The 27,139-nt window shown below is 39.6% G+C and overlaps 2 protein-coding genes across 11 annotated transcripts in view; one reads left to right on the top strand and one right to left on the bottom strand.

Annotated features, from left to right (window-relative positions):
- The first annotated feature begins 760 nt into the window (after positions 1-760).
- Positions 761-1,267, top strand: LOC139467703 (octapeptide-repeat protein T2-like). Its single transcript, XM_071249215.1, has one exon. It carries the CDS (start codon positions 761-763, stop codon positions 1,265-1,267), a length of 507 nt encoding a protein of 168 aa, XP_071105316.1.
- An 8,325-nt stretch (positions 1,268-9,592) lies between these two features.
- Positions 9,593-27,139, bottom strand: part of LOC139468276 (voltage-dependent T-type calcium channel subunit alpha-1G-like) — a 96,493-nt gene continuing 78,946 nt past the window's right edge. For 9 of the 10 annotated variants that reach the window (XM_071250137.1, XM_071250139.1, XM_071250132.1 and 6 more), the window contains 4 exons: positions 25,568-25,708; positions 23,080-23,221; positions 22,316-22,366; positions 9,593-16,564 (listed from right to left, as the gene is read on the bottom strand). In XM_071250137.1, the coding sequence (XP_071106238.1) occupies positions 15,315-16,564; positions 22,316-22,366; positions 23,080-23,221; positions 25,568-25,708 (1,584 nt within the window). In that variant the 3' untranslated portion in view covers positions 9,593-15,314. The remainder of the gene's footprint in view (positions 16,565-22,315; positions 22,367-23,079; positions 23,222-25,567; positions 25,709-27,139) is intronic. The other variant, XM_071250138.1, reaches the window with a different exon arrangement.

Genomic DNA, 27,139 nt, shown 5'->3' with positions numbered 1-27,139 from the left:
CCAGCCCTTGACATGATAGCAATGTGTTTTGGAACACAAGAATAAATAGTCCAGTGAAGATAAAATCCGAATACCCATATCAAAAGTAAGAAAGAAATTGCGTGTCCAATTTCTTCGTATCTTGCACGTGAGGATGAGAACGAAAAGCTCGTGCAGTGATGATCTACTGTTTCTGATTTGGCATGATTGATCTGGTAGCTGTATCTGTGACGCAGATAAGTTGGGAGTCCTATGTCTATTGTTCTTGGCAGTTCGTCCGGAGCCTGACTGAAGTTGGATACTAGATGTAGATAAATCGGTAAACATTCGGGTCGCTCGACTTTCCTACATCAAAGAAAGAATGTTTATAGTCACAAAATAGATGGAATAATTATCCGGTAGGGGTGAATCATTGAAAGTACCACCGACGCAGGAGAGAGATGGGGAGACATCGGAAAAGAAGGATGAAAAGAATTTGAGAAGAGGAGAGGAAAAAGTTTGAGAAATAGAAAAACGACAGTCAAAGGAATGTACAGGTGAATATTGTTTTTCACCGTTATCAGCAATGTGACGTCGCTGGGGAATTGAACCCGGGTCCTCGACCTGACGTATAAACAGAACAGAAAAAGAAGAACATAATAACCAGAGGCCAATACGAGAGGAACACCTTACCCAAGCAGGCAGGAGGAACACGACAGCAAGAGGAAGAGGCAGAAGGAATATGACAAGCAAAGGAAGAGACTGGAAGAACACGGCAGCCAGAGGATGAAGCAGGAAGAACATGGCAGCCAGAGGAAGAGACAGGAAGAACACGACAGACAGAGGAAAAGGCAAGATGAACATGGCAGCCAGAGGAAGAGGCAGGGGGAACCTGACAACGTTAACCAGAGGAAGAACACGACAGACAGAGGAAGAGACAGGAGGAACACACAGAGGAATAGGCAGGGGTAACCCGACAGCCAGAGGAAGAGTCAGGAAGAACACGACAGACAGAGGAAGAGACAGGAAGAACACACAGAGGAGGAGGCAAGGGGAACCCGACAGCCAGAGAAAGAGGCAGGAGGAACACGACAACCAGAGGAAGAGGCAGGAGGAACCCGACAGCCAGAGGAAGAGTCAGGAAGAACACGACAGACAGAAAAAGAAGCAGGAAGAACATGGCGGCCTGAGGAAGAACACGACAGACAGAGGAAGAACATGGCAGCCAGAGGAAGAGGCAGGAGGAATACCGCAGCTAAAGGAAGTGGCAAGAGAAACAAGGCAAACAGAGGAAGAACATGTCACATAGAGGAAGAAGCAGGAAGAACATGACACCCAGGGGAAGAGACATACAGATCACTACAGCTAAAGGAAGAGTCACGAGGAACATACCAGAGGAAGAGGCAAGAGGAACACCGCAGCTAGAGGAAGTGGCAGGAGAAACACGAGAGACAGAGGAAGAGTAGCAGGGGAATTGAACCCGGGTCCTCGACCTGACGTATAAACAGAACAGAAAAAGAGGAACATAATAACCGGAGGCCAATACGAGAGGAACACCTTACCCAAGCAGACAGGAGGAACACGGCAACAAGAGGAAGAGACAGGAAGAACATGACAGACAGAGGAAGAGGCAGGAGGAACGCGCCAACCAGAGAAAGAGGCAGGAAGAATACGACAGCTAGAGGAAGAGGCAGGGGGAACCCGACAGCCAGAGGAAGAGGCGGGAAGAATTCGACAGAGAGGATGAGTCAGGAAGAACATTACAGCTAAAGGAAGAGGCAGGAGGAACACGACAGACAGAGAAAGGGGCGGGAAGAACTCGACAGAGAAGATGAGTCAGGAAGAACACAAGCAGAGGATGAATCAGGAAGAACACAAGCAGAGGAAGAGGCAAGAAGAACATGGCAGAGGAAGAGGCGGGAGGAACACGACAGCCGCAGATGAAGAAACAGTAGGAACACGACAACCAGAGGATGAAACATACACAGAAGAAGAAAAGGGAGTCATGAACATGGCCACGTACCGTGTTGTCAATGTGGGTGGGGGTGTCCTATTTGTATCCACAGACAGGTCATGAGACAAAGGCGCACTTCAAGTGAGAATAAACCAAGAGAGAGATATGCAAATAAACAGGGGGAAATACGGGTTGTTAATATGTTAAAGGTCAGGGATTTATAGTGATTGAAAGAAAACATCAGATAAAGACTTCTAGTTGCATGGAGAGAGTACGGGGCAAACAGGAAAGATTTATGTAGATAAAGTACAGTGACAAAAGAACAAATGCTTAAAGAGTGGGAGGTGGTAGTTGAAGAAATAAAGTTGTGGGGTAGTCGTGTGGTCAAAGCGGTCGCTCGTCACGCTCAAAGCCCGTGTTCGATTCCCCACATGTGTACAACGTGTGAAGCTCATGCACTTCCGGCGTCTCCTGTTGTGATAGAGCTGGAATATTGCAAAACGCTGCGTAAAACGCATCTCACTCACACCATCTACAACAGAAGGACAAGTGTGGCGTTATAGAACATGGAAAACTGACCTTCCCCATTATATGCCAGTGCACTCACTCATAGTTTTGGATAGTGTCAGAAAAGGCCCTGGTCAGACTTTGTGACTTGGTTGAAGACGTTTCAACGCACTCTGACACACACGCTCTCTCTCTCTCTCTCTCTCTCTCTCTCTCTCTCTCTCTCTCTCTCTCTCTCTCTCTCTCACACACACACACACACACACACACACACACAGTATCAACCTCTCTCTACTTTGTGTTACCAAGACAAACTGTCATGCCAGAACTAGAATATTCTTCAGCGTTATAATCATGCAGGTACTCGCACATTTATTTTGTCAATATATGAAGAATTACCAATGTAAAGTTAATTTTCTTCTATTTCTTCTATACATTGCTTCGATTTCGGTTTTTTTCTATTTCACCATACACTTGGCATACTGTTTTCGAGCGCATATTCTTTCCATGAAGACACACAGCGGCAGATGAGACACGACTGGCAAGGAATGATTTGTTGAAATAACATATTCGCCTTTGCATGACGACACCAATTTACGATGCACACTTGCGGCCTGGATACAGCTGACCTTAAAACCTTGCAGTTAAAGCATTACATTGTGACTTATTTACTCTATACAACACACCGTAAGTCCTACATCCGATAATTTTGATGAAGCCGAATAGTCTGTTTCAAAGAGGTTCCCCTCTGTTTGAGACATGAGATATTCGTGACAAAACGTGACAGACATACCAAGATGGTTGATTCCAGATGAGAACTGGTCATCAGGTTTCCAAACCGAACCAAACCACACTGTACTATACTCATCTTAATTACAGTTAGTGTATTGCTCTCATATTATTCCAGCTATGTGATACGCGGGTAAAAGACAGTTACTCTAGCGGACGGACCGATGGATTGCCGCGAAAGGGAACTAGAAACAATATTATGTGTAGGCAATTGTTATTTTGCCTATATGTAGTATGCCACTATATAAGAAACTGGTTTCAGCTGGAACTGTGTTGACTGTCGGCACTGTCGGACTGACAAGTCACTGACCTTATCACGTAATATATATTAATGCGCATGTTCCAGGAAAACATGCAATATTTTGGCGATGTGTGTTTTTGGATGGAATTTCCTGTGTTAGGAATAAACAATATATACCACCCCAAATCACACTTACGTGATAACCTCTTTTTTTCTATACGTAGGATGTGGTAGATCCGCAACCATTTCTTGGCAGGTAAAGACTTCTGGTAGTGTGTTCAAGGTTTGTTCAAGAGACAAGACACGACTAATGACTAAATAATTGAAAATATAAAACCCGTTGCATTCTAGCGTTGACGTGTAAATCCTCTGTCGAGTCATTTGAGACAAACTTCTGTAATAGTAAGCGCGCCGTCACATGCAGAGCATAAATACATCTAGCAATCTGCACAAGACTTTTTGCATGTTTGTATGTTTCGCGGTAACCATATGCTTCGAGATACTGGCATACATTGGGCACGGGAGGCCCAGTCGTCTAAGGCGCCGCGATTCGCTGTGCAGAGTTGCGTCCCTTCGACACGCCAGAAATCTATGATCGTGGGTTCGAACCCCGGTTCGGCCCGATTATGTTTCTAGGTTTGTCAGCACCATACCCGTGCTCGTGGGTTTCATCGAAGTGGTAAACGTCTGAGACCTGCATCACTTCGGGCTTTCCTCCCACATGAAGCTGACACGCCGTGATATTACTGGAATAATGTTAAAAGCGGCGTTAAACCCAACTCACTCACTACTAGCATACAAACCCCCGCCTACAACTAGCCAAACAACGCTGATCATTAGATTTTACGGCCGCTTTGCTGATTTACAGTGACAGTCGAAATGGTGACCCCAAATTATCCAATTTATCTTGTAAGCGTTTGTTTGGTGTATCTTTTTACACGAGTCTGAGACTATGGGTCTTAAATGAGAACAATTTGCTGATATATGTAAATCGTCTTCTTTTGGATTACTTTATTTGTAAGCAGTGAAAGGGGCAGTTTCTTGTGTAGATAATGCATGTGGAAAACACTTTCTCGAGGTCAGCCAGAACCGTCACCGACATTGAGTTTGTAAACTAGATCATTGAACTGTCTATTCAATCTCAAGTAGTGAGGCTCGGGTAATGGCTTGTGTATTTATCGCGCTCAGGGCGTGAAAATCTTTTTATCACGCGCTAAATAACAATTGATACACAAGCCTATAGCTATCTTGTTTGCCCCGACCCTTTATCGAATTACTAATGTATTTGATCCCGCGATTATTACGCATACATGATGGCTTTGAGATAGGGAAGTTTGTTCAGTAATGGAATAATGATTACTATAAAATGCCAAACACATTTTACTCAGTAAGCTATGTTTTATCGTGCCGCATTGACGTGGTGGCTTTAGGGGCGTGTGAACAGCGCGAGACATGTGTGGTATTGCGATCTCGCCATGCAGGTGTTAGGACTGTGTATTCGATAGGTTGGTAATTACAGACTATCGTAAGTGGTATAAAGCTTTAGACTGAGAGAGGTCAAGATTTTAGTTCACACCGCTCGAAGTGCTGTATAAATCAAAGCTATTTTGGGTATGTTAACATATCAGCGATAGTGTTGAATGCAAGGTGTTAACACAGTCTAATTGTTGACGTGATTTCCTAGAATATGGGTATGATTCTATTTTAGGAACGTTGTTACTGTTGGACATGTCCATCGTGATTTCCGACTGAAATGTGGATTGGGTGGCAAAAATGGTTACTGATTATGGTTATACCAGAATGGTGCCAACTTAAGGCAATCATTATAAGTTTGAATAATTATTTCTAGATTATATAAATGATAAGAACAAGTTGTCCCGAAAAAGGACTGGCGTCCTTCAAATGGTCCGAGGATCAGTGGACCATATGTTCTTGCCAAGTGTATTTAGGGTAAAGCAAAGGATGTGTATTGTACTGTCCGCCTCTCTTACCTTGCCTAATATAAGGATATAATTACCACACATCCATGGACTTATATTTCAGTACAGCCTTAGAGCAAGGCTAGGCATCACCCAAGGTGTTTGTTGTTTAACGCCTCACTCAACAATATCCCAGTTATATGACGGCAGTCTGTAAAACTCGACTCTGGACCCGACAATTCACTAATTGAACTCGTGTGCATCGAATTGCTCAGTTGGGATACGATGACATGTCATCAACCAAAAGATCCGGGGTAGAAAAGGTCTTCAGCAACCCATGCTTGCCGTAAAAGGCGACTAACGGGAGCGGGTTGTCTGGCTCTCTGACTTGGTTGATGCATGTCATCGATCCCAACTGCGTGGATCGATGCGCATGATGTTAATAACTGGATTGTCTGGTCCAGACTCGATTACTTACAGACCGCCGTCATATAGCTGGAATATTGCTGAGTGCGCCGTTAAACAAAAATAAATAAAAAATAAACACAACTTGTGGCAAACACGGTCACCTATCCATTGTCTGAATGCACTAATTCCATATTTTATCATTTGTATTATTCTATACGACATTTACATCTGCATGTAACAGTCACTGTCAAAGAAATAGACGTTAGACACTTCCGAATTGAGATATATTCGAAGCCCCAGTAAAATCTCATGAACAATCACTCCTGCAATTACGAAAAACGCAATCAAATTGTCCCAGGTTATGTTACAAAGAACAAGCAAGAGCTGTTATCACAAAGATTGTAAATATGGAAAATCCAAATGTGTTTGTTACAAAATAACTTTAAAATGAGCAAAGTTCAAATGAACATTAATAATCCCATTTAAATGAGTGAGTGTGTACAGACTCCCGCAGCAACTTTCCAGATATATCCAGGCTTTACCTTCGTGTATATATTTGCAACTCTCGATAGTAAATGCTGTGGTCCCATTCGTGACCAACTCGTGTTATTCCGGGACAAGCCGAATAGCGACTCGTGCCCCTCTCGTTGCCATTTTGGCGACCAGGTTCCGTCTTTGCGCAAACGGGCATACCTAAAACAATTGTCAACTTGTTGCGAAATGGTTCACACATTTCCCCCATATATTATATATATTTCAGATGCAATTTAAAGCACATCGGGACGTGTGGAATTATACAGTATGATTGAACATATTTAACTGTGTCTAGGGTATATTTTTAGATGCAAGACAAATGTAAAATCAAAAATTATTTCTGAGGGATTCTTTGACGAAGAACTTGAAATCATACGCGCATCCTGATTGGTTCGTATTTTCGCACATATTATTCATCGATAGGGGGACGAGTCTTCTTGCAGGTGACGGAAAGGGGCGAGTGGTGACTAATGGCTGTGGTCCCTGAGTGACAACTGCATCAACAGCAAATAAACAACAAAGTGTGTGTGTGTTGTCATCTGCTTATTATGAAAAGGATTTTCTTGTTGGAACTGAAACTTGATGAAAATCTGACATGGACTGTCCAAACATTCTCATCCAAACAGAAATGTAAACAATCATAGCTTCGATTTAATCAGCACCAATCATTCCAATATCCTTCAATCATTTCAAGACCCGTGAAGATTCTGGGGTAGAATAGGTCTTCAGCAACCCATACTTGCCGTAAAAGGCGACTGATCAGGTGGTCAGGCTTGCTGACTTGGTTGATACATGTCATCGATCCCAATAGCGTAGATCGATGCTCATGATGTCAATCACTGGATTGTCTGGTCCAGACTCGATTATTTGACAGACAGCTGTCATATAGCTGGATTATTGCTGAGTGCGGAGTTAAACAACAAACAAACAAACAATCATTCACTATCCATACCCTTATGTGTCCAATGGGACATTCTTAAATGTATGAGCAGGATGCAATATATTAGCATAATAATAGTCCATTTATATTGTGCATATTTCCATGCTACCCAGGGGAAAGCTTAAAGTGCTATTATTACCATGGTCACTGGATCAGCGTGCACTAAACAATCATTCTCAGCTCCCTTGAGAGTATACAACCCAAGCTTCATCTTAGGGGCTAGGAGGTTACAACCCCATGTCATCTCATCCTACCTGGTACCCATTCACTGCTGGGTGAAGAGGCAAATTAGGCTCCCTCTGCTCTCCCTCCCCAATCCATTTTCATAACCAGATGTATGGAAATAAGAGAAACCTAACTCTCCTGGGTAGAAACAGTCACATATACATCATTATGTTATCAGTGAAATTCCGGGGTGAATAGGTCTTCAGCAACCCAGGTTTGCTGTAAAAGGTGACCATGCTTTTCGTAATAGGTGACTGATGGGATCAGGTGGTCAGCTTCGCTGCCTTGGTTGACGCATGTCATCGTATCCCAGTTGTGTAGATCGATGCTCATGATGACAATCACTGGATTGTCTGGTCCAGACTCGATTATTTACAGACGGCAGTGATATAATAAAAAAGTGAGGCGTTAAACAACAAACAAAACATAATTCTCTACCAAACAAACCTGAAAGATATGCTCCCCTGAAAAAATATATAAATAAATGCCAATGAAAATGTCACAATAATTTATTGAGAAACATTAATGTGATATTAGCCGGACATTGGGCACCTTAAAATGTTCGAAGCCCCTGTTGAAATCCGGGATTCGAACCATTGTTCTTCTCATCTGAGGTCAGGTGCCTTGTACACATGAAAGTGGAGTGAGTGAGGGAGTATGGTTTTACACTGCTTTTAGCAATATTCCAGCAATATCACGGCGGGGGAACATCAGAAATGGGCTTCACACATTGTACCCATGTAGGGAATTGAACCTGGGTCTTCCGAGTGAAAAGCACACACTTTAACCACTCAGCTACCCCACCGCCCCCATGAAAGAAGAGGTTAAACCATTTTGAGTAGGGTTTTGTTAGGGTACACACTATTTCAGTTATATCACAGCATGTCAGCTCATATCTGAGGAAAGCTCTAAGTCTTAGACGGTTATCACTTTACTGAAATATTTTAGCATGGGGGTTATGCTGACAAACGGGAAAACATCAGGGCATATCTGCAATTAGAACCCATGATTAGAGGATTCGGGGCAAACCTGAGGGATGCAACTCTGTATAATTCATTGTGGCACACCGACTGGGCCACTTGCGCAGTGTTAAACCACAGCGTGAGTTGATTTTAATGCATCTTTGAACAGTATTCCAGTTACATCACAGCGTGTCGGCTTAATGTGGGAGGAAAGCCGGAAGTGATGCAGGTCTTGGATGTTTACCACTTTGGTGAAACCCATGAACATTGGTATAGTGTTGACAAAACTAAATTGATTGTTGAGTATGGTTTTATGCCACTTTTAGCAATATTCCAGCAATATCACGATGGGGGCACACCAGAAATGGGCTTCACTCATTGTACCCATGTAGGGAATCGAACCTGGGCCTTCGGCATGACAAGAGAACACTTTAACCACTCGGCTGCCCACTGCCCCTGACAAACCTAGAAGCATAATTGGGGTGAACCGGAACTCAAACCCAGCCATAAGTTTCTGGCACATACTGGTTTGTTAAATCTTTATTAGAAATAATAATGACTTTTTGAATATAATTGCAACGTTTTTCATCTTATATTATTGAATATCTGTGAGTACCGGCACATGTCTTGCAGTCCGACTTCGCAATATTTTTTGCCTTTCACTTCCTGGTTCGGCTTATCTGCGGGTCATATAATTTTCTTTCATATTTCAATGGTCAAGTTAATACCTCGGCTTATCTGTGGTCATATACGGTGTGAGGTGCGTAACTCTCCACAGCGAATCGCGGCGCCTTAGACAACTGGGCACCCGTGCAGTGTAAACCAAGAGAGTAAAGATTTAAATTAGTTTGTTTTGTAGCAAGACCTGTCTCATTAGGACACTTTATCCTTAAACATGTATATGATACTTGCCATCTCACCATACTGTACCAGGGCGGTCGGGTAGCCTAGTGGTTAAAGCGTTCGCTCATTACGCCAAAGACCCGGGTTCGATTCCTGACATGGGTACAATGTGCGAAGCCCATTTCTGGTGACCCCCGCCGTGATATTGCTGGAATATTGTTAAAAACGGCGTAAAATCAGACTCACTCACTCACTCATACTGTACCCATTACTCGGCACAGAAACAACAAAGGCCTTATTTCAATCCCATTTTTTATTAATTTCTCATATAAAACTGTTACTCCCTGAATGATGTAGTTTGAAGGGGTGACTCATCAGTTGGAGCAAGAAGTGAACTATATCAAAATACATACATACGTACACACACACTTACACACTTACATGACCCCCAGCGCAGGAGTGCTGTCACCGCGGCTGTCAGGGGATTGGGCGTGTCGCTTGCATGGGAATCACAAAATAAGAAAATACACTGATATGTTGCAAAAATTTATCAGACAGCAAGCTCATAGTTTTCAAGTCTTCATAAGCCCATTTGTGATAAGGGATATCCTCATGACCAATTGGAATCCAGTTATTTATTTCCAGAAACACCTTTTCTTTATGATAACATTGAGAATTCCTCATTTATATATCTGAATATTTTTTTTCAAAATATTCTTAAATTCATGTTTGAAGAACCCAAATAATTCATGTTATTAGTTTTGGCTTATTAAGACTATCACAGAAAACATGGATCTTGGTACCGGGTCTCTGTGAGCTTGTCGTCATTCTCCCAAACCAAAGCTAAAATGTTGAGCGAACACTACACACCTAATGTGTGAAAATTAACACAATAATAAATAAATTAGAAACAAAATAAATAGATTTGTGAATTTGAGAACAATGACATACATAAATCCCTTAAAGCCATGGTAGATGGTAGTCAAGGAAATTATCAAAGTTATAATAATGGATAACTAAAAATGTGTAGGTAATGCTCACTAGATTCTCATACATGACAATTTGTTTGCCTTGTAATGATGTAAGTATTGAGCAGTTTATAATCTTGATAAATAATTTAACATTAGAAAACAGGAATTTTATTATATCATGAAAATGTGTCATGAAAAAAAAGGAAAGGTTTTTAACTTAAATGATTAATGTGTAAATAGATAAATAAATAAATAAATAAATAAATAAATAAATAAATAACAAACAAATCAATAAAAGCTTGGCGTTTTCTCCTGCAGTGTATCTACAATTAATGAAGGAACTATCACAAATGAGCTGTGTAACACAACAGTTGTCTCCCCTGGAACCCCTCAAGTGATTACATTTATTCTCCATGAGTTTTTCTTTACCTTGAGAGGAATATTTGTCATACACAGATTTTGATAACTGAGTTATCTATATCAGTCATATTGAAATAAAAGCAATGAAATCCGCATTTTACTGGAGCTGAGTGACTCTTAATGCACAAGCAGCATATAGGATTGAGTTTTATTTTGTCAGAAGCTGTTGTAAAAATATAACACCAGAACCCTTCTCTCTCTAGAAAGTGTTTTCTGAAGCAGTCTATTTCAGAAGCCTTAAAATTACTTTGCTAATAATAGTGAAATTCTACATCACTCTGAAAAGGAGCACTCTTCTCCAAGGCTAAAGTCCATTGTGTGTGTTCACAATGTAATTTGCTCCATGGATGAGATAATTAGTAACCACTAACTGTTAGATTATGTACAGTTTAAATTTGAGTTTGCAGACAGTGGTTTTTGAGGGACTTGACTCAAGAAATCAAAGGGGAGACAACTCACTTTTCATCCAATAAGTTAAAAACAATATTGCACTCGTCAACATATCACATGGTGTCTTCAAGGCTTAAAAAGTGGTGTAAAAGTAAAAACATTGAAATAAAAGGTCCACTATTCATATTTCTCTACATTAATCATAAGTCAACATTTTCAAAATGGAATTAATGAAAATTTCATGTACGATTCATATGGTCAGAAATATCCAAAATTTGGATCTTATTAAGTTAATGATTGTGGATAACTCTTGATTAACCCCTTACCATTTAAATTAAAAAGATCTTAAAGGGAAAGGGACACAGTGGACATTTTACTTCCATTCATAAAGTCAACATGTGAACAGTAAATAATGGTCAGATCAACAAACAATAAATAAGTGTCCTAGTGCATGGGAACATTAATTCAATTGATAAAATAGTGGACATTTCTGTCCATTCAGTGAAATACCAAAAAGTCCCGAAACCAGACATATTGTACTTTGGTACCATAAATAATGTATATGTATATAAATATCATCTTTCATCTACCATATCATCTAACAGTAGATATATCATACCTATGGGAAATTCCAATTCAAAAAACAAATATTTCTTAAAGGTTTTTAATATATACAATATCTTTTTTCAATAAGGTAAATTTGCAAAGAAACTTGTAATAATCAACTGGAAATTTAACAAATTCAAATATTAATATGAAAAGATATGTCAAATTCTCCAAAAGAAGACTTCCGACTTCCTTGTGTCTCGGTACACTCAATAAAGAATTTATCAAGTAGGATGGAGCAATATGATTTTATACAGACGTTGAACCATAACTTAATATAGATAGTGTTGATAGAGGATCATAAAATGACTAATGTCATTGTGATGTTAAAAGCAACTTGAAATATATATTGCATCTTTTTCATTCTTGTATCTAATGGACTATAAATTCCATTTTGAAAACTTTACATAAATCAACTTTTAAGATGTAAATATATTGTGAAACTGAGCTTTTTATCATTTTATAAAGTGTAAAAAAAGGTCTATGCTATACTACCCTACAGAGAGTGGTTAAAAGCTCATTTATACACACAATACAACAAGGTAGACAAAGTAGAAATTTACAAATGCATATTAAACTCTGCAAGGCAAAAAGGTGATAGGAAATTGTGAACAGTTTGGAACCAGGGTATATACCTGAAATACAGTTTCACAGAGCAAGAGATGATCTTTTCTACATATTTTGTCTTGCCACACTGTGACAAAGTCATTAAATAGTCTCCCTTTCATGTGAAGAGTTATGCCCCTTCACAACCCTGAAATGAATATCCAATGGAATTTTACAAAATTACTTTCCATTAAGACATTATTGAAATATTTACTGAAGTGTGGAAGTAATAATATAATTGGTGTTTGTTATTCAGACTTGTAAGCCACACATTACAAAATAGTTATTAATTATTGTAATATTCTTGCAATATTGCTAAAGCTTTTCTGGCATGTTTTCAAATCTTTGACTGTTATTGTTTATACATATTTTCAGGTATTACCCTAGTTTCCCTGTGAGTGCTTGATAGTGATTAATGTGAAAGTGTTCAAGCAAAATAAAACCATATGTAACATATATCAAAATATTACAAAATGTTAGAAAAAATAAGAAGAGAAAATGAAGTTTAACTAATTCACTGACAAAATTTACATTTAAATCTCTTGCATATTTCCTCTTTTCATACCACAATAGGATGAGTCCTGTGCATACAAGAGAATTAAAGATTGAAGGATTTGTTCATTTGAATTTAGATTACAAACATATTCATTTCCATTTGAATTAAGAAACCCTACCACAATTCAGTTGAAACCAACATTAAACCCATACCTGCTGGATATTTTTTTAAGGCTAATTCACGGAACTGAATGTTTAAAAAAAAAGTTAACCCAGAGGATATAATAATGTTTTTCATGTAGTCCTACCATAGAATCATTAGTTTCAAGTTGTCCTACCATAGAATCATTAGTTTCAAGTTGTCCTACCATAGAATCATTTCTTTCAAGTTGTCCTACCATAGAATCATTTCTTTCACGTAGTCCTACCATAGATTCATGTCTTTCAAGTTGTCCTACCATAGACATTTTAGACATTCATCCAGCATGTGAAATAATTGCTTAGGTCATTATATAAGATAACAGAACCAGGTAAGCTTCCACATTGACAAGCCACTACTGCAAGAGACTGCTGAGACTCAAGTGCCAATCATTCCCTTAGTGAACTTAACGACAGTATATACATCTGCTATTTGCCGGAAAATCTGATGATATAAAAGAATGCAATAATATAATGTAAGTTACGGTGGTTTACAAGATCTGAAGTTTGTGCAAACATATGTGCTGACACAATTTAGGCATGAAATTAATTGGTAACAGTATTAAAGAAGTCACTAAAGCTCAAAAACTTGACGTGCATCAAGAGTCAATGAAATGTGAAAGATTGACCGGGAGTAACAATGGCCGATGATAATGAAACTGACGTGCATAATGTCGTCTATATACATATGTTACAAACATGTCATTATACATAGAGTGTAAAAATAATCTGTTCATAAGTGTGTTGGTGAAATGAATATTGGGCAGCTATACTGGTCAATTTTTCTGACGATTTGCTTCCTATTCAGGGAGGTGACTTATTTCCTGTATAGCATCAAAATGTACGTTCACATCTGATATGAATTTGAATTATCAGCTAGGTCCAAGAAAGAAAAAAGGCATGTGGTATTTTTCAACCATTTTTAGATTTGGATAACTCTGGATTGCATTAAGTTTCCATAGTGATTGGAATATCAGTTTGCAGTCAAGGCGCTATGGTGAAACTGGTTTGATGAAAATGTCTCATAAATTTTTACCATATATTGGAAAAAATATTGAAAACATCTTTCCCAAATATAGATCAATTTCAGGTGAAAATCAGAAAAATCATCCAGTATCATATAAATATGAATCTTACAAAAACCTCATTTTGTGGTTTTGGCAGAATTGCTCATATTTATGTACATAATTACAAGTTGCCATTATAAGATGCATTTCTAATGAGAACACAACAGACTTGTTCAAAACAGTTGTCAATACCTGACATTTAAATGTCAATTTCATTCAGATGATCACAATGTCATTAACATATCTGGGGCGGTGGGGTAGCCAAGTGGTTAAAGTGTTTTCTTGTCATGCCGAAGACCCGGGTTCGATTCCCCACATGGGCACAATGTGTAAAGCCCATTTCTGGTGTCCCCCGCCGTGATATTGCCGGAATATTGCTAAAAGCGGCGTAAAACCATACTCACTCACTCACTCATAACCATATCTACATACCTGTGAGACATAATGCTTTGTATAAAAAAAAAACTGAGCTTAAGTAACATTTATACATTTAAATTTACCCCTACATTTGAATTACAAAGTGAGTGAGTGAATTGGGTTTAAATCCATTTTGAATATTTCACTTATATTGCAGCGTGTCAGTCTAATGAAGGCGTAAAGCCGTTAGGTCATTGGCCGCTACCACTTGGGTAAAACCCAAAACACTGTATGGTGCTGAAAAACTATGGATCCTAATCAGGGTGAATTTGGGATTCAGTCCTGATCAGCAGATCCTGGCACACCTAAGGTTTGCAACTCTTGGATAATTGGATTACAAAGACACGGTGAAATACCAAGTGTTTTTAACAAGTCTGCTATCAATCACATAAGTAATCAATTGCAAATGTGTGTGCGAATATTGGGAGACAGCTGAAAGACATGTCGTGATTGTAACCACACTTAATTTATATTTCTTGTACATTGTTAATTTCACTGGCATCAATCAGGGTTATACATGACACATACGATTGTCCATTTCACATCGGAACTGATGCAACATCCACATCCAAGAAATTAAACATCAAAAAAAAAAAATAAAAAAAAAAAATAAAAAAAAATCACACTGTTTGTACAAGGACAGTCATACAACCTTGAAACCGGAATCAAACATAATCATTTTCAGAACCGTCAAATGAACATAGCACACTGCTTCCTCCTTCGACCTTGTTTCAGAGTTAATCTCCATCGTTTTGAAAGAATGTATATATCTTCATAAACATAATGCCATGTGTATTTCAAATTCACACATTAATCACTCACTAAAACTGGCACACAAAAAAAACAAATTGGAGCTGACATTCGTCAAACATATTCATGATGTTCATAGCTCCCGCTGTGCTCGCACATTTCAGGTTCATTGCTATGTGACCTGTCACCAACGCGGTCATGTGACACCGAGGACAGGTCAGGAGTGTCAACAGTGGCGCCATCTAGCACGATCCTCGGAACGCATAACGTAGTTTCAGTACATTGAGACACGGAAGGCTCGTTGGGTGGACTAAGCGAACCCTCACCCAGTTCGAAACTGGAATTATCAATGCCTGGTTGGCACGTAGTCAAGTCAGGCATCTGTATATGGACCCCTGATAATGAGGCAATACCCACTAACGGGTCATCCTCTGTCTTAAAAGTGGAATGGCAACCGATCTGTTCACTGTCAGTCAATGGCGAGTCTTTTTCAGAGTCTGGGACTAAATTTGAACTTGAATTCGATGAATCAAATGGGTAACTGTCTTCTTGGCATTCAGATGCATAGGAACACGAGTTCAATGAAGTCAATGTTGGTCTGACGTCATCGTCGTCATCATCTCCCGTAATTTTCATCACCTCCTCGTCACAAGCAGCCTCCAACTCCGCCCAATCGTTGATTAAAGAATCATCCAAGTCAGAACCAGTCTCACCACTACTCTGTTGTGTTTTCAGCTCATCCTTTGAGCGAGTGATATTTGTTTCTGATGTTTTTGTTGTTGAGGTCCGTATCAAGGGACTTGCCCCAGTGTCGGTTCCCGTTGTGTCCGAGCTGGATACTGCTCTGGGGAGATACTTGTCCCTGAACCGACTATACTTGGCACCACTACTTCTGCTTCTCAGCATGTGTTTTTTCAACAAGCGATGTTTCGGGGAATCAAACTCTGGCTCCGGACATTGCTGCAGGGAGTCCTGCTTCACGGGCAAGGTGGGATGAGACTGGGAGAAACCCTTGGGCTGGGCCTTCTTCACCTCGTCCTCGAATGTCTGCCAGACAGAGGGGACGCTACCATGAAGATGGTTCCCTGAACCGATGTCCACACTGTACTGCTTAACAAGTGGACGCCTGCCTTGCCGTGAGGATGTGGCGAGATTCCTCCCATCTGACAGCAACCGCCTGTCCATCCTCGACTCTGGAGGACTGGCGATCTTCATCTGCATCATTGGTGGTGACTCCAGCTTGTCCAGGATAGATCGGCGACTTGGTGAACAGGGATGCACAATGATGGGTGCCGGGACCGTCCCTACCTGGTTCTCCATGCTCACCACTGTGATGGCAATTTTAGCAGGGGACAAATTGTTGGCTGAAAAAGACCAAAACATAGATTATTAATCTTAAATAACTATAACCTACACCTCTTAACACATCAACATGAAGATTTCAATAACAAGGAACTAATCATTGGTCTTATAAAATACATTGGGAAATTAAGCTTAGAGTTGTTTTGAAGATTCAGAAATGTATGTATTTTTCAAAGACCGTTTTAATACCAATTTCCAAACTAGCTCTTTAATCATGAAATCAGACAGATATGATTTATCATTAAACAAAAAGATAACCATAAATATCTACTTGACAGCCCCATGTTAAAATAGGTATGCCCCATCCTCCCTCCCTTCTTTGGAAACCCTCCTGTGATGACACCTCCATCCTCTTCAGCACTCTATCAGTTCTATATGATAAATCATCAGTTTCCCACAAGAAGTTCACAAGGCAAACACTGACAAATCTACAAGCAAGTAGTCTACGTTTACCCAAGCAACAAACTGTCTCAGATGACAAAGCTTATTGTCTATCTTACAAATTGTGAACTAAAAATCATCAATATTAAAACATCATTTCAAACAAAATGAATCTGTTGTAAAATTACTTACATTAAAATGACATTTCCAGCAATTTTTAAACCTTTACAAAAAAGAACCTAATCTGCCTGCTCAGTGTCAGGACACAGTGGGCTATTGTGTGTTAACACAGCTGATGTTACGTCACTGCGACAGACATGTTTAGACCAATCCCTGCCTGGAAGCTATCTGACATACATCCCCCTGCATGCAATGCTGACATGTAAGATATTGATTAATTGATGAAAGCAGGGAGATTGACCTCGATAATGCAGGTTCTATGTAGAAAAAAACTTAAAAGATACTTCAACAGAATTGTTGCACCACAGAAACCATTATAGATTGAGAAGTTGTTTCTTGGAGATACACTGTCAGCACCTAGCAACGTTCTGGAGAGTCTGGAGACAAACACACAGCACTCTCTCATAACAGTTTCAAATGAGAATCAAATATTTGTTATGTAAATAAGGCTACAGTAAGTTTGCTGGTACAATCCAATAGAAAAATGGCAGTTTGGAATAAATACTTTTGACATTTATTTGACCTGTTTCTTGCAATTATACAGTGAGGGAAGATTATTGTTAAAATTTCATTTTCACATTTTTAGAATCTCAGCTTTTATATCTGGAATCAGTCAACTGCTTTCACAACAAGCGAAGACTCTGAATGTATTGACAATGAATTAGAAGAAAAGTGCAAGGTTACACATTTTACATGAATTAAATTAAAAATTTAAAATCGAAACTTTAGAGGTCATATGGGTTAAATATCGCCATTTTGCCATTAATGTTAAACTCACTCACTCATATTTCTAGCTCTCTGGGATGGGAAGCCAAACGACTGGTTTTCATGCAATGGGTTAAAGAATCACTGGTTGTACAGACATCTACATTAGTGTTGTATTCATAAACAGTAAATCTTTAAATTTATCAATATCAACCTTGCAATTCCATCAGCAAATTGGTGCACTGGATATAGGTGTGAATTGGTGCAGTTATTCCCACATAAACATACCTTACTGCACCTGTGTACTGATAAATGTTCCTTATATGACAATCTGTATTGACTGTTCACTACCGCTATTTACCATAATTCTCCTAATAAGCAACAACAAATATATTATACAAACAACATTTCTTTAAAATTATGTAAGCATTCAATTTATAATTTGAAGGATGAAATACTATTTATGTTATACCGTATTAGACGTAATAAGCGCCCAGGGCGCTCTCAAAATTAGAAATAGGGGGCTCTTATTAGAATATTATTTTGGTGAAAAAAACAGAGTTGAAAGATAAATTTCATGGTTTATGCTGACAGCCTGAAATGTTTATGTACGACAGATATATTTTTCCAGAATTTAATTCCCCATAATTAACGGTGCATATAACACACAAGTGTGTATTATACTTGAATAAATAAGTCTTGTGTACATTGATCAATCGGAAGGGGTGCTAATTGGGATTGTTCACTTGCCAATACATTAGCAAATATTGCTGCGGGCGCTTTTTAGAGCGGGGCGCTTATTACGCCGAATACGTTAGCTTTTTCAGAAAACAGTCTTTGATGTTTGTATAATATACATGTGAATAATGGAGACATTACGGTAATAAGAAGCGTAACGGTCAAAGCCATGCATGATCCTTTCAACCAGATTACTTTGTTGACCTTGACTAAGCAATGTCTACATGGATTAGTAGTCCTGGAGATTAACTAATAATCTATGGGAAATCAATTATGTAACATCAAAGTTTGAATATGGAGCATGCGTGTGCTAGTCGTCAATACTTCACGGGTTTGCATACACTTTATCACCTTGAATACATACGCATGTTACGCTGAGTAATCATGACGTGTATCTGATTCTAGTCTACTAAAATGAGGTTGTGTATAACTCAAGAAGTCAAATGAGCCCTACACTGCGCAGGAACCTTGTAAGGGTAAATGTGTAGAGAAGACGTCCGCAAGGTGCCTGTTGCATGAGGCATGTTGCTGATGTCATCCGGGAAGTATTGTAGATGGCATGTACTTTTTGATACATTTTTCGCTGATATTATGGAATACACCAGGTACATAAGTACTTAACACAGCAGATACATAACCATGCTCTAAATGCTCTTGCTTTACAATATCTCATTTTGTTAAATTGTTGAAAGAAAAGTACACCGCTGTTACATACTGAACCAAAAAAGTTAGGGATCATGAATATTTTTGGGGATACTTTAATGAAATTGTGTGCTTCATCATAAAAAAATACCCCCCAAATATCCATGATCACTTACTATGTTGTTCAGTACATATCCTTGCAGAGAGCTGTATACGATGTGTGCTATTTCCTGATGATGTGACAAATACAAGGGCTGGGACGGGTAACTCAGGTACCCGGGTCGGGTGGGTACTGAGTAGGACTCGGGTACCCATAGGACTACCCGGACTCGTGGTTAGTCACGTGATATATTGTTTAATGACAAAAAAAAATCTGGAACTCTATGGTAACACTACAAGTCACTAATGTTCGCATTTCTTTCTGACTGTGCACCCATTCCTTCCGATTTTTCATATAGTTGAATGAAGATATAACTCAATTCAACTTCAGTGTATGAATGACCAGGTTGTTCTTAAAACGTTTGCCAGGGCTATGCTAAAGATGTTCCCAATCGGACATTTTGAGACATCTCCTGAGACCTACAGTGGGTACCCGGGTAGGGTTGGGTAATAGGGAGGTGGGTACCCGGGTAGTAAATTTGGACTCATCCCAGCCCTAACATATACATATCTACATGTGAGTGAGTGAGTGAGTTGGGTTAAACGCCGCTTTTAACAGTATTCCAGTTATATCACGGCGTGTCAGCTTAATGTGGGAGGAAAGCCCGAAGTGATGCAGGTCTCAGACATTTACCGCTTCGGTGAAACCCACGAGCATGGGTATGGTGCTGACAAACCTAGAAACATAATCGGGGCGAAACTGGATTCGAACCCACAATCATAGGTTTCTGGCGTGTCCAAGGGACGCAACTCTGCGCAGCGAATTGCGGCGCCTTAGACGACTGGGCCACCCGTGCCCCTCATATCTACATGTATAAGAAGTTTAACAAATGGACTTGTGAGTGTAAGCAACAAGCTATAAGCAGATACTTGGGTTTGGAGTCAGTATGTTTCAAAGTGAGGGGTAGCTACACAACCTGTGCCTACAAAACTGCTTTCGCTGCTCATAAAGTTAAACTCATAAACTGATAGATATGGTTATGATAAATGAAACTACTGCATGGTATCTACAATTGGGTATCTATGTTTACTTCTTAGCGTGACTGCAGAAGAAGATTTGAAAACAAATATTCAGGTGAAGCACCTTTTTTGGACAATGACGGAAACTTTTGTTTTTTTCATGGGACAACAAATTTGATATGTTCTCTCTTGAACATTGGTGGACCAAATAATCAAACAAAGTACTTACATAAGTGTCATTTCTTACATCAGGTGTGAACCTTAACGTACAATTTGTATCTTCAAACCATCAGGGTAATGCATACACTACACTTGTTGTCTACATACAGTCAACTTGTTTGATAGGCATTACTTAGAAGTTGACGGGTGACAAGGTAGACACAGTTTTAAGGATAAAAACTTCTTTAATACTGCGGTCCTGCTTGACAACGGTATAAGGATCTATACCGAAACGTCGCTTTTCACAGTATTAAAGAAGTTATCCATACAACTGTGTCTACCTTCCACATACAGTCAATATGGGTTTCACTGTATACATATTTCATGTCTCAGCGAGAGGTTTCGTGCAATCTCATTAAAATCAGATCTTAGTTCTCGCTATTGCTAAACAAAGATCTGAGGACATCCCATTATGGGTCACGTCAGAACGACCTTTCACAAATTTTGACTGACCAATGAAATGACTGACAAGAAATCGACATTAGCCAATCAGAAGGCAGCTTTCACGAGCTTTACGACACTATTTTCAAACTGGCGACTACGCCTTGAAACATATTTTGACGTATTCTCTATAAAAAAATTTAAAGCTGATAAGAAGAACATTCTGGAATGGCTAAAAGATGGCATAGATTGTAATGGATATAATCATAAAACCCGTAAGTGTCGTTCGGAACATCCCGTCTTAAATATTTTGTGGTTGCATGATCACAAAACACATTCCCACTGTCACTTTCATGATCTGGTAAGCGACGTTCTGATTGGTTGGATGAAAGGTCGTTCTGACGTGACCCGTAATGGGATGTCCTCAAATCTTTGTTTAGCGATAGCGAGAACTAAGATCTGATTTTAATGAGATTGGGTTTCGTGCTGCTTTGAACAGTATTTCACACTTTAATCCATCCTAGACTGTCCAGTCTATTATAATAAATACTCTGGACCCATTTGTAAAGATAGTTTTGTTTCAGAAGTGATGACACCCATGGGGTTTCTGGGTAGGAATCCAGGTTCCCAGTCACCTATGCCTGTCTTGTAAGGGCGACTAAATGGATTGGTGGTCAGGCTATGTGACTTGGTTGTCGGCATGTCAATGTATCCCAATTGCTTGCATCAATGCTGATGATGTCAATGAGCTGGATATTGCTGAGTGCAGTGACATCATCCCGCACTCCAATCTCAGAATTTCGCTCTGATGGGACAATAGGTTTTGAGGTGTGCCATCTGAATCAAGCTATATATGAAGTGAGGCCACACATTTTTCATTTTCGTTTCACGGGAATGAAAAGCAGTCAAACCAAGAAACATATTAATATTTATTTTATCATGTCTCCCACTAATAGCAAAAAAACTATTTAAATAAGTTCCATGTCTACATCACTATCAGTGATTCAAAAAGCCAGCTGCAGTCTTAAATCGACAGGAGAATGACTTTCAAATAAATAAATAAATAAATAAATAAGTACAGTTCACACAGTTGTCTATTTTTATTTTGTAGGGTGGGGTTACGTCTTAAAACTTAAATTAATTCATTTATCTTACATTGGACTTTGGAAGTGCTCCCCTAATGGCAAAAGCCTGTTAACCTGGAGGCTACCTGAGGAGGAATGGTGTATGCATACCTTGATGGACTGAGGATGTAAGGTGGGTCAGCCTGACTATCTATCAGCGGGAAATCAGTCATGCATAACATCATACTACCACTACAGATCCTCCAAGAGCTATATGATGGAGAAATAAAATGTGCCGCAGACTTAGAAGTAAATCTTAATTACACCAATGTTTGGGAATGTTGCCATGGAGTCTTCGTATAAGTCTTTGGATTCCTGTTGAGATTAATTGTCATGTATTTTCTTCATGATAACACAAAAACAGAACATGAAGAGGACACTTGCCTACAACATAACCGCTTCCTCCCTGATTTACTCTCATCAACTTCCATCAAATAAAACCCCTATTGTCCCTTTCTGAGAACTTCCACTGATATCATAGCATCAATTTCATATTCAATTAAAAAACAAATAGTTACAGTATTCAGAGACTTTCTGTTTTAACAAATAAGAAATGATTCCAAATTTGACATTAATTTTTTATTTGTTGGACCATGAATATTTTTTGCCAAATCAGAAGTTGGTAGAGGGAAAAATGTTTTAAAAATGACATCATCCACCATATAGGTAGGTGCCTTTGATTTTTTAACTCCATATATGAGTTACTATTATAATTTCTTGGATGACTAAGGGAGGTAATTGCGGTAGTGTTTGTGTATCAAGGACAAGGGACAGAACTCTAGACTGATAATGCATTGGATCAGCTATGAATGATTCGTCCATAAATGAATGATAAATTGATTATTGTATTAGTGTTGATTTTTCAAAACGCTGAGTAATCACAAATTATGCCAATGGTATGCCAACGGAAAAAAAGGTGTAACATAACAAAATATTCTTCCATGCAGGATCCAATAAATAAGAAGATAATGGCCTCAGACATTTGAGTTGTGATCATATTGTAAGATAACAACTGTGTCGTTACATACTGTCATCTTCCGCCTGTGACTGTTCCTCGCTGGGTGGCCGGACGCTAAAGGTAAAACTCGGGGCCACCTGGACTGTCGGGACGTCATCCGGGATCTTCACGGTCAGCCCTTCAATATCCTCCTCGGTCTGCGCTTCAGGGGACTGCAGCAGATTAAAATAGGATTCAATGTGTGTGTGTGTGTGTGTGTGTGTGTGCTGTTTTCAATGCCACTTTGAACAGAATTTCATTGCTATCACAGATTGTCAGTTTAATGTGGGTGAATTTCACAGGTCATGTAACTCTGGTGAATCAGGGATGATTACTTGAGAGAATCCGGTGTTGGAACCCATGATCAGTGGATTCTGACAAAGGGACAACTCTGTAACAATGGTGGATTCAATGTGATGGCAAATGATCATGATGTAACTGTCATCGTGGAGTTTGGCAAGGTTGACGGAATGCCCATTTATAATTTCAGTTGCTGATTTGCTAATCAAATACGCAGGGTTACTTCACAATATTTTGATGATACTCTCAAGTTTTATTTTTGTAGCGCATCTGTAATGTTCGTTGCAAATTTGATACGCTTGGATTTTATTTTACTGTGTATTTCTGCATTTCTGATGCATATTTCACGCAGATACGCAGCTTATCTGGAGCTCTGGACACAACTCTGCTCTTAGGTCAATTTGGATTGTTTTTCTATCCAACATGGTTAATACAAGTCTTGACCTCTACCTACAAACAAACACTTCTAGTTTATGAAGCCTTTACATGTTCGTCGGGTGACATAACAATGTATGTCAATGTGTCAACCACGGCTGGCAAGATTTCCACCCGTAACCCCTGCTTCAAGTTTCGCCTGGGTCAGGGCAGAAGCTCTACCTACCCCATGGTTCTTGGTTCATCCAAACAGTGAGTGAGTTGGGTTTAACACTACTTTTAACAGTATTCCAGTCATATCAGCTTAACGTGGGAAAGCCCGAAGTGATGCAGGTCTCAGACGTTTACCACTTCGGTGAAACCCATGAGCATGGGTATGGTGCTGACAAACCTAGAAACATAATCGGGGCGAACCGGGATTCGAACCCATAATCATAGGTTTCTGGCGTGCCCAAGGGACACAACTCTGCGCAGCGAATTGCGGAGCCTTAGACGACTGGGCCACCCGTGCTCCCTCATCAAAACAGGGGCTCTTTGAGACAACCAATGCTTACAGATATATTTCAAGTTAATTAGATTAAGATTACAGGATAACTTAGTGAAATGTCAAACTGGGATATGACTTCAATACTTTGAGAATGTCCCCATTTTCTAAAAAGGGTTGACTGGACAAGTGATCAAAGCAGCATGTCAGGGTTGCATTGGAAACGAGTTCTCTTCTATGCCGACGTTTTAAGCTTGATTATTCAGAGAAGTAAGTGAGGGAATTTGCTTTAACACTGCTTAAAACAGTATTTCATTTATATCACAGGTTGTCAGCTTGATGTAGGAGGTGAGGTGAGGTGAAATTGGGTTTAACGTCGCGTCCAAGATTATTGCCCTTATATAGCGACGTGCTTGCACGTGTGTGTGTGTGGCTGCTTGTACTAGTCCGGACTGATGCCGATTTATAGTGCTAGCTCACTGAGATACCATGCCGCAGTTTAACATGAATAACCCACTCAGACACAGTATACTGACTCCGAGCCGACCAGTCCTTGTTTTAGCCCCTTAATGTCGAGCGCCAGACAGGGTAACAACAAGTACCATCTTTTAACGTCTTTTGGTATGACGCGGCTGGGGATCGAACGCCGGACCTTCCGCTCTCTGGGCGGATGCCCTACCTCTAGACCTTGGAGGTGGCCTTGATGTAGGAAGAAAGCTCAAAGTGATGCAGGTCTTAGTGTTTTGGTGAAGGCCAGGAGAGCAGGTATTTTGCAAACAAACCAAGAAACATAATCAGAGCTAATCTTGGATTCAAACCCATGTTTATATTTCTGACTAAGTGCAGCATCCTGGACTATTGGGTAACTCATAAGTCTGCACGGAACTCACACAGACACTCATTTACTGGCATGCAATGTTTAAATCCTGAAACTGTTTACATGTTGTTTCCTACATGTGCAGCAAAACAAAATTAATGACAAGGACTGGTTCCCTGCTGTCTTTGAGCTGTACCTTTTTTTATGATAAAGATCCATATTTCCTTTTGTTTAACAACCAATATATTTGCACAGAAATAAGTGTGTTTCCCAACATACATTTTATTGTTGACAAAAACAGACACAGGAAAGATATTATTCTCTTGCAAACTTAAAATTGATACTTGACAGTGTAGCAGACTTCTGTTGAAAATCTGATAATTATTTTAATGTGATGATGGCCATACTATGGGAATTATGACAGTGAGTATTCACAATAATTATTATATATGTCACTTATTTTAAATTTTCTCAAATTGACCACTGATGTCACCAAGATAGTTCTTTCTCCATAAATGCTTTAATGTAACAAGATTCATGTACCTCATTATTTTCTTGAGAGCTTTTTTCTGAGCTTTTCTTGTCACCATCTATCTCCTCATCCTCCACCTTCTCATCCGACTGTCCACCCTCAGTGATGGCAGCAACTTCGTCATCATCCTCCGTAAAGTTGCGATGCGATTCCTGCAAATCAACTTGCACACTATACATTTCTTCTCCCTTTAGTTAACAGAAAGCAACCCAAAGTCTGCCTCTTCTGAGAAGACAGTAGCCATAGACTGTTGCCTATATCGATAAATCTCTGAACAGGGCTCAGCCATATATCAAAGAGTACATATATATATATGATAAATATTGATAAATACTTTAAAAATGCATATATGATTATAACTGTAGTATATGAGTTGCAAAATTCTCTATAAATGTAAGTAATACCTCTGATAAGTTTTTGATAGACATAATTTCCTCTTTACGTTTATCAATATTTAGTCAAGGTAATATTTTTGGTTGATCTGAATCTAAACCTGAAAGTCAATTATTGTTGTACTGTAATGAAACTATTTTCAACAATTGAACAATTACAATAAGTTAGGTCAACGTCAGCTTAATATCTTCTGATTTACTGAGTTGACATATCATCAGGCTGTCCCCTTCATTTTGGAGGAAAGCCCAAAGAGTCACAGGTCAAATATGTTAACCACTTTGGTGAAAGCCACCATCTGGAATGTGAACCCATGATCATAAGATCCTGGCATGCCTAAGGGATGCAACTATGCACACCAACTCCCGTTAGACAACCAATACCATACAGATGAACTGAGGACAGCCCAATACCACATTCGAAAAAGTGCAAATGTTCAGGTACATGTATACAGGAAGTGCAAGGTATTTGGTATGATGATGAACAATGTTTCAGTCACATCATGCCGCTAATCAAGGTGAGGTGAAATGGGGTTTAACGTCGCGTCCAAGATTATTGCGCTTATAAAGCAACGTGCATGTATGTGTGTGTGTTTGTGTGGCTGCTTGTACTCGTCCGGACTGATGCCGATTTATAGTGCTAGCTCACTGAGATACCATGCCGCAGTTTAACATGAATAACCCACTCAGACACAGTATACTGACTCCGAGCCGACCAGTCCTTGTTTTAGCCACTTAATGCCGAGCGCCAGTCAGGGTAACAAGTACCATCTTTTAATGTCTTTTGGTATGACGCGTCTGGGGATGGAACCCCGGACCTTCTGCTCTCGGGGCGGACGCTCTACCACTAGACCACGGAGGTGGTCCCGCTAATCAAGCACGGGCCAGATGAACCAGTGGTGGACACTGTCAGCAAGGATCAGGTGACGTTATCCCTGGTGGTCACAATCCAAGTTCATCATCAGTCGACATTCAGACCACCCAAGACCTACATTAGGTATTGGGGGTATTTTATAATCCTCACGTGGGATTTAAGATCAGAAAAAGTTATGAAAAAGTATGAAATTTGGAGAAGGATCATAAACCAACAACCGCTTTGATAGAAGAAATCATTATTGTTTCTTGACAGAGTGAGTGAGTTGGCTTAATACCACTTTTTACAGTATTCTGATTATATCGCGGCGTGTCAGCTTA

Source organism: Haliotis cracherodii, unplaced genomic scaffold (assembly GCF_022045235.1).
Source record: "Haliotis cracherodii isolate W230 unplaced genomic scaffold, xgHalCrac1.p SCAF_2, whole genome shotgun sequence".
NCBI lineage: Eukaryota > Metazoa > Mollusca > Gastropoda > Lepetellida > Haliotidae > Haliotis > Haliotis cracherodii.
This window is presented reverse-complemented; position numbering and strand designations above follow the sequence as displayed.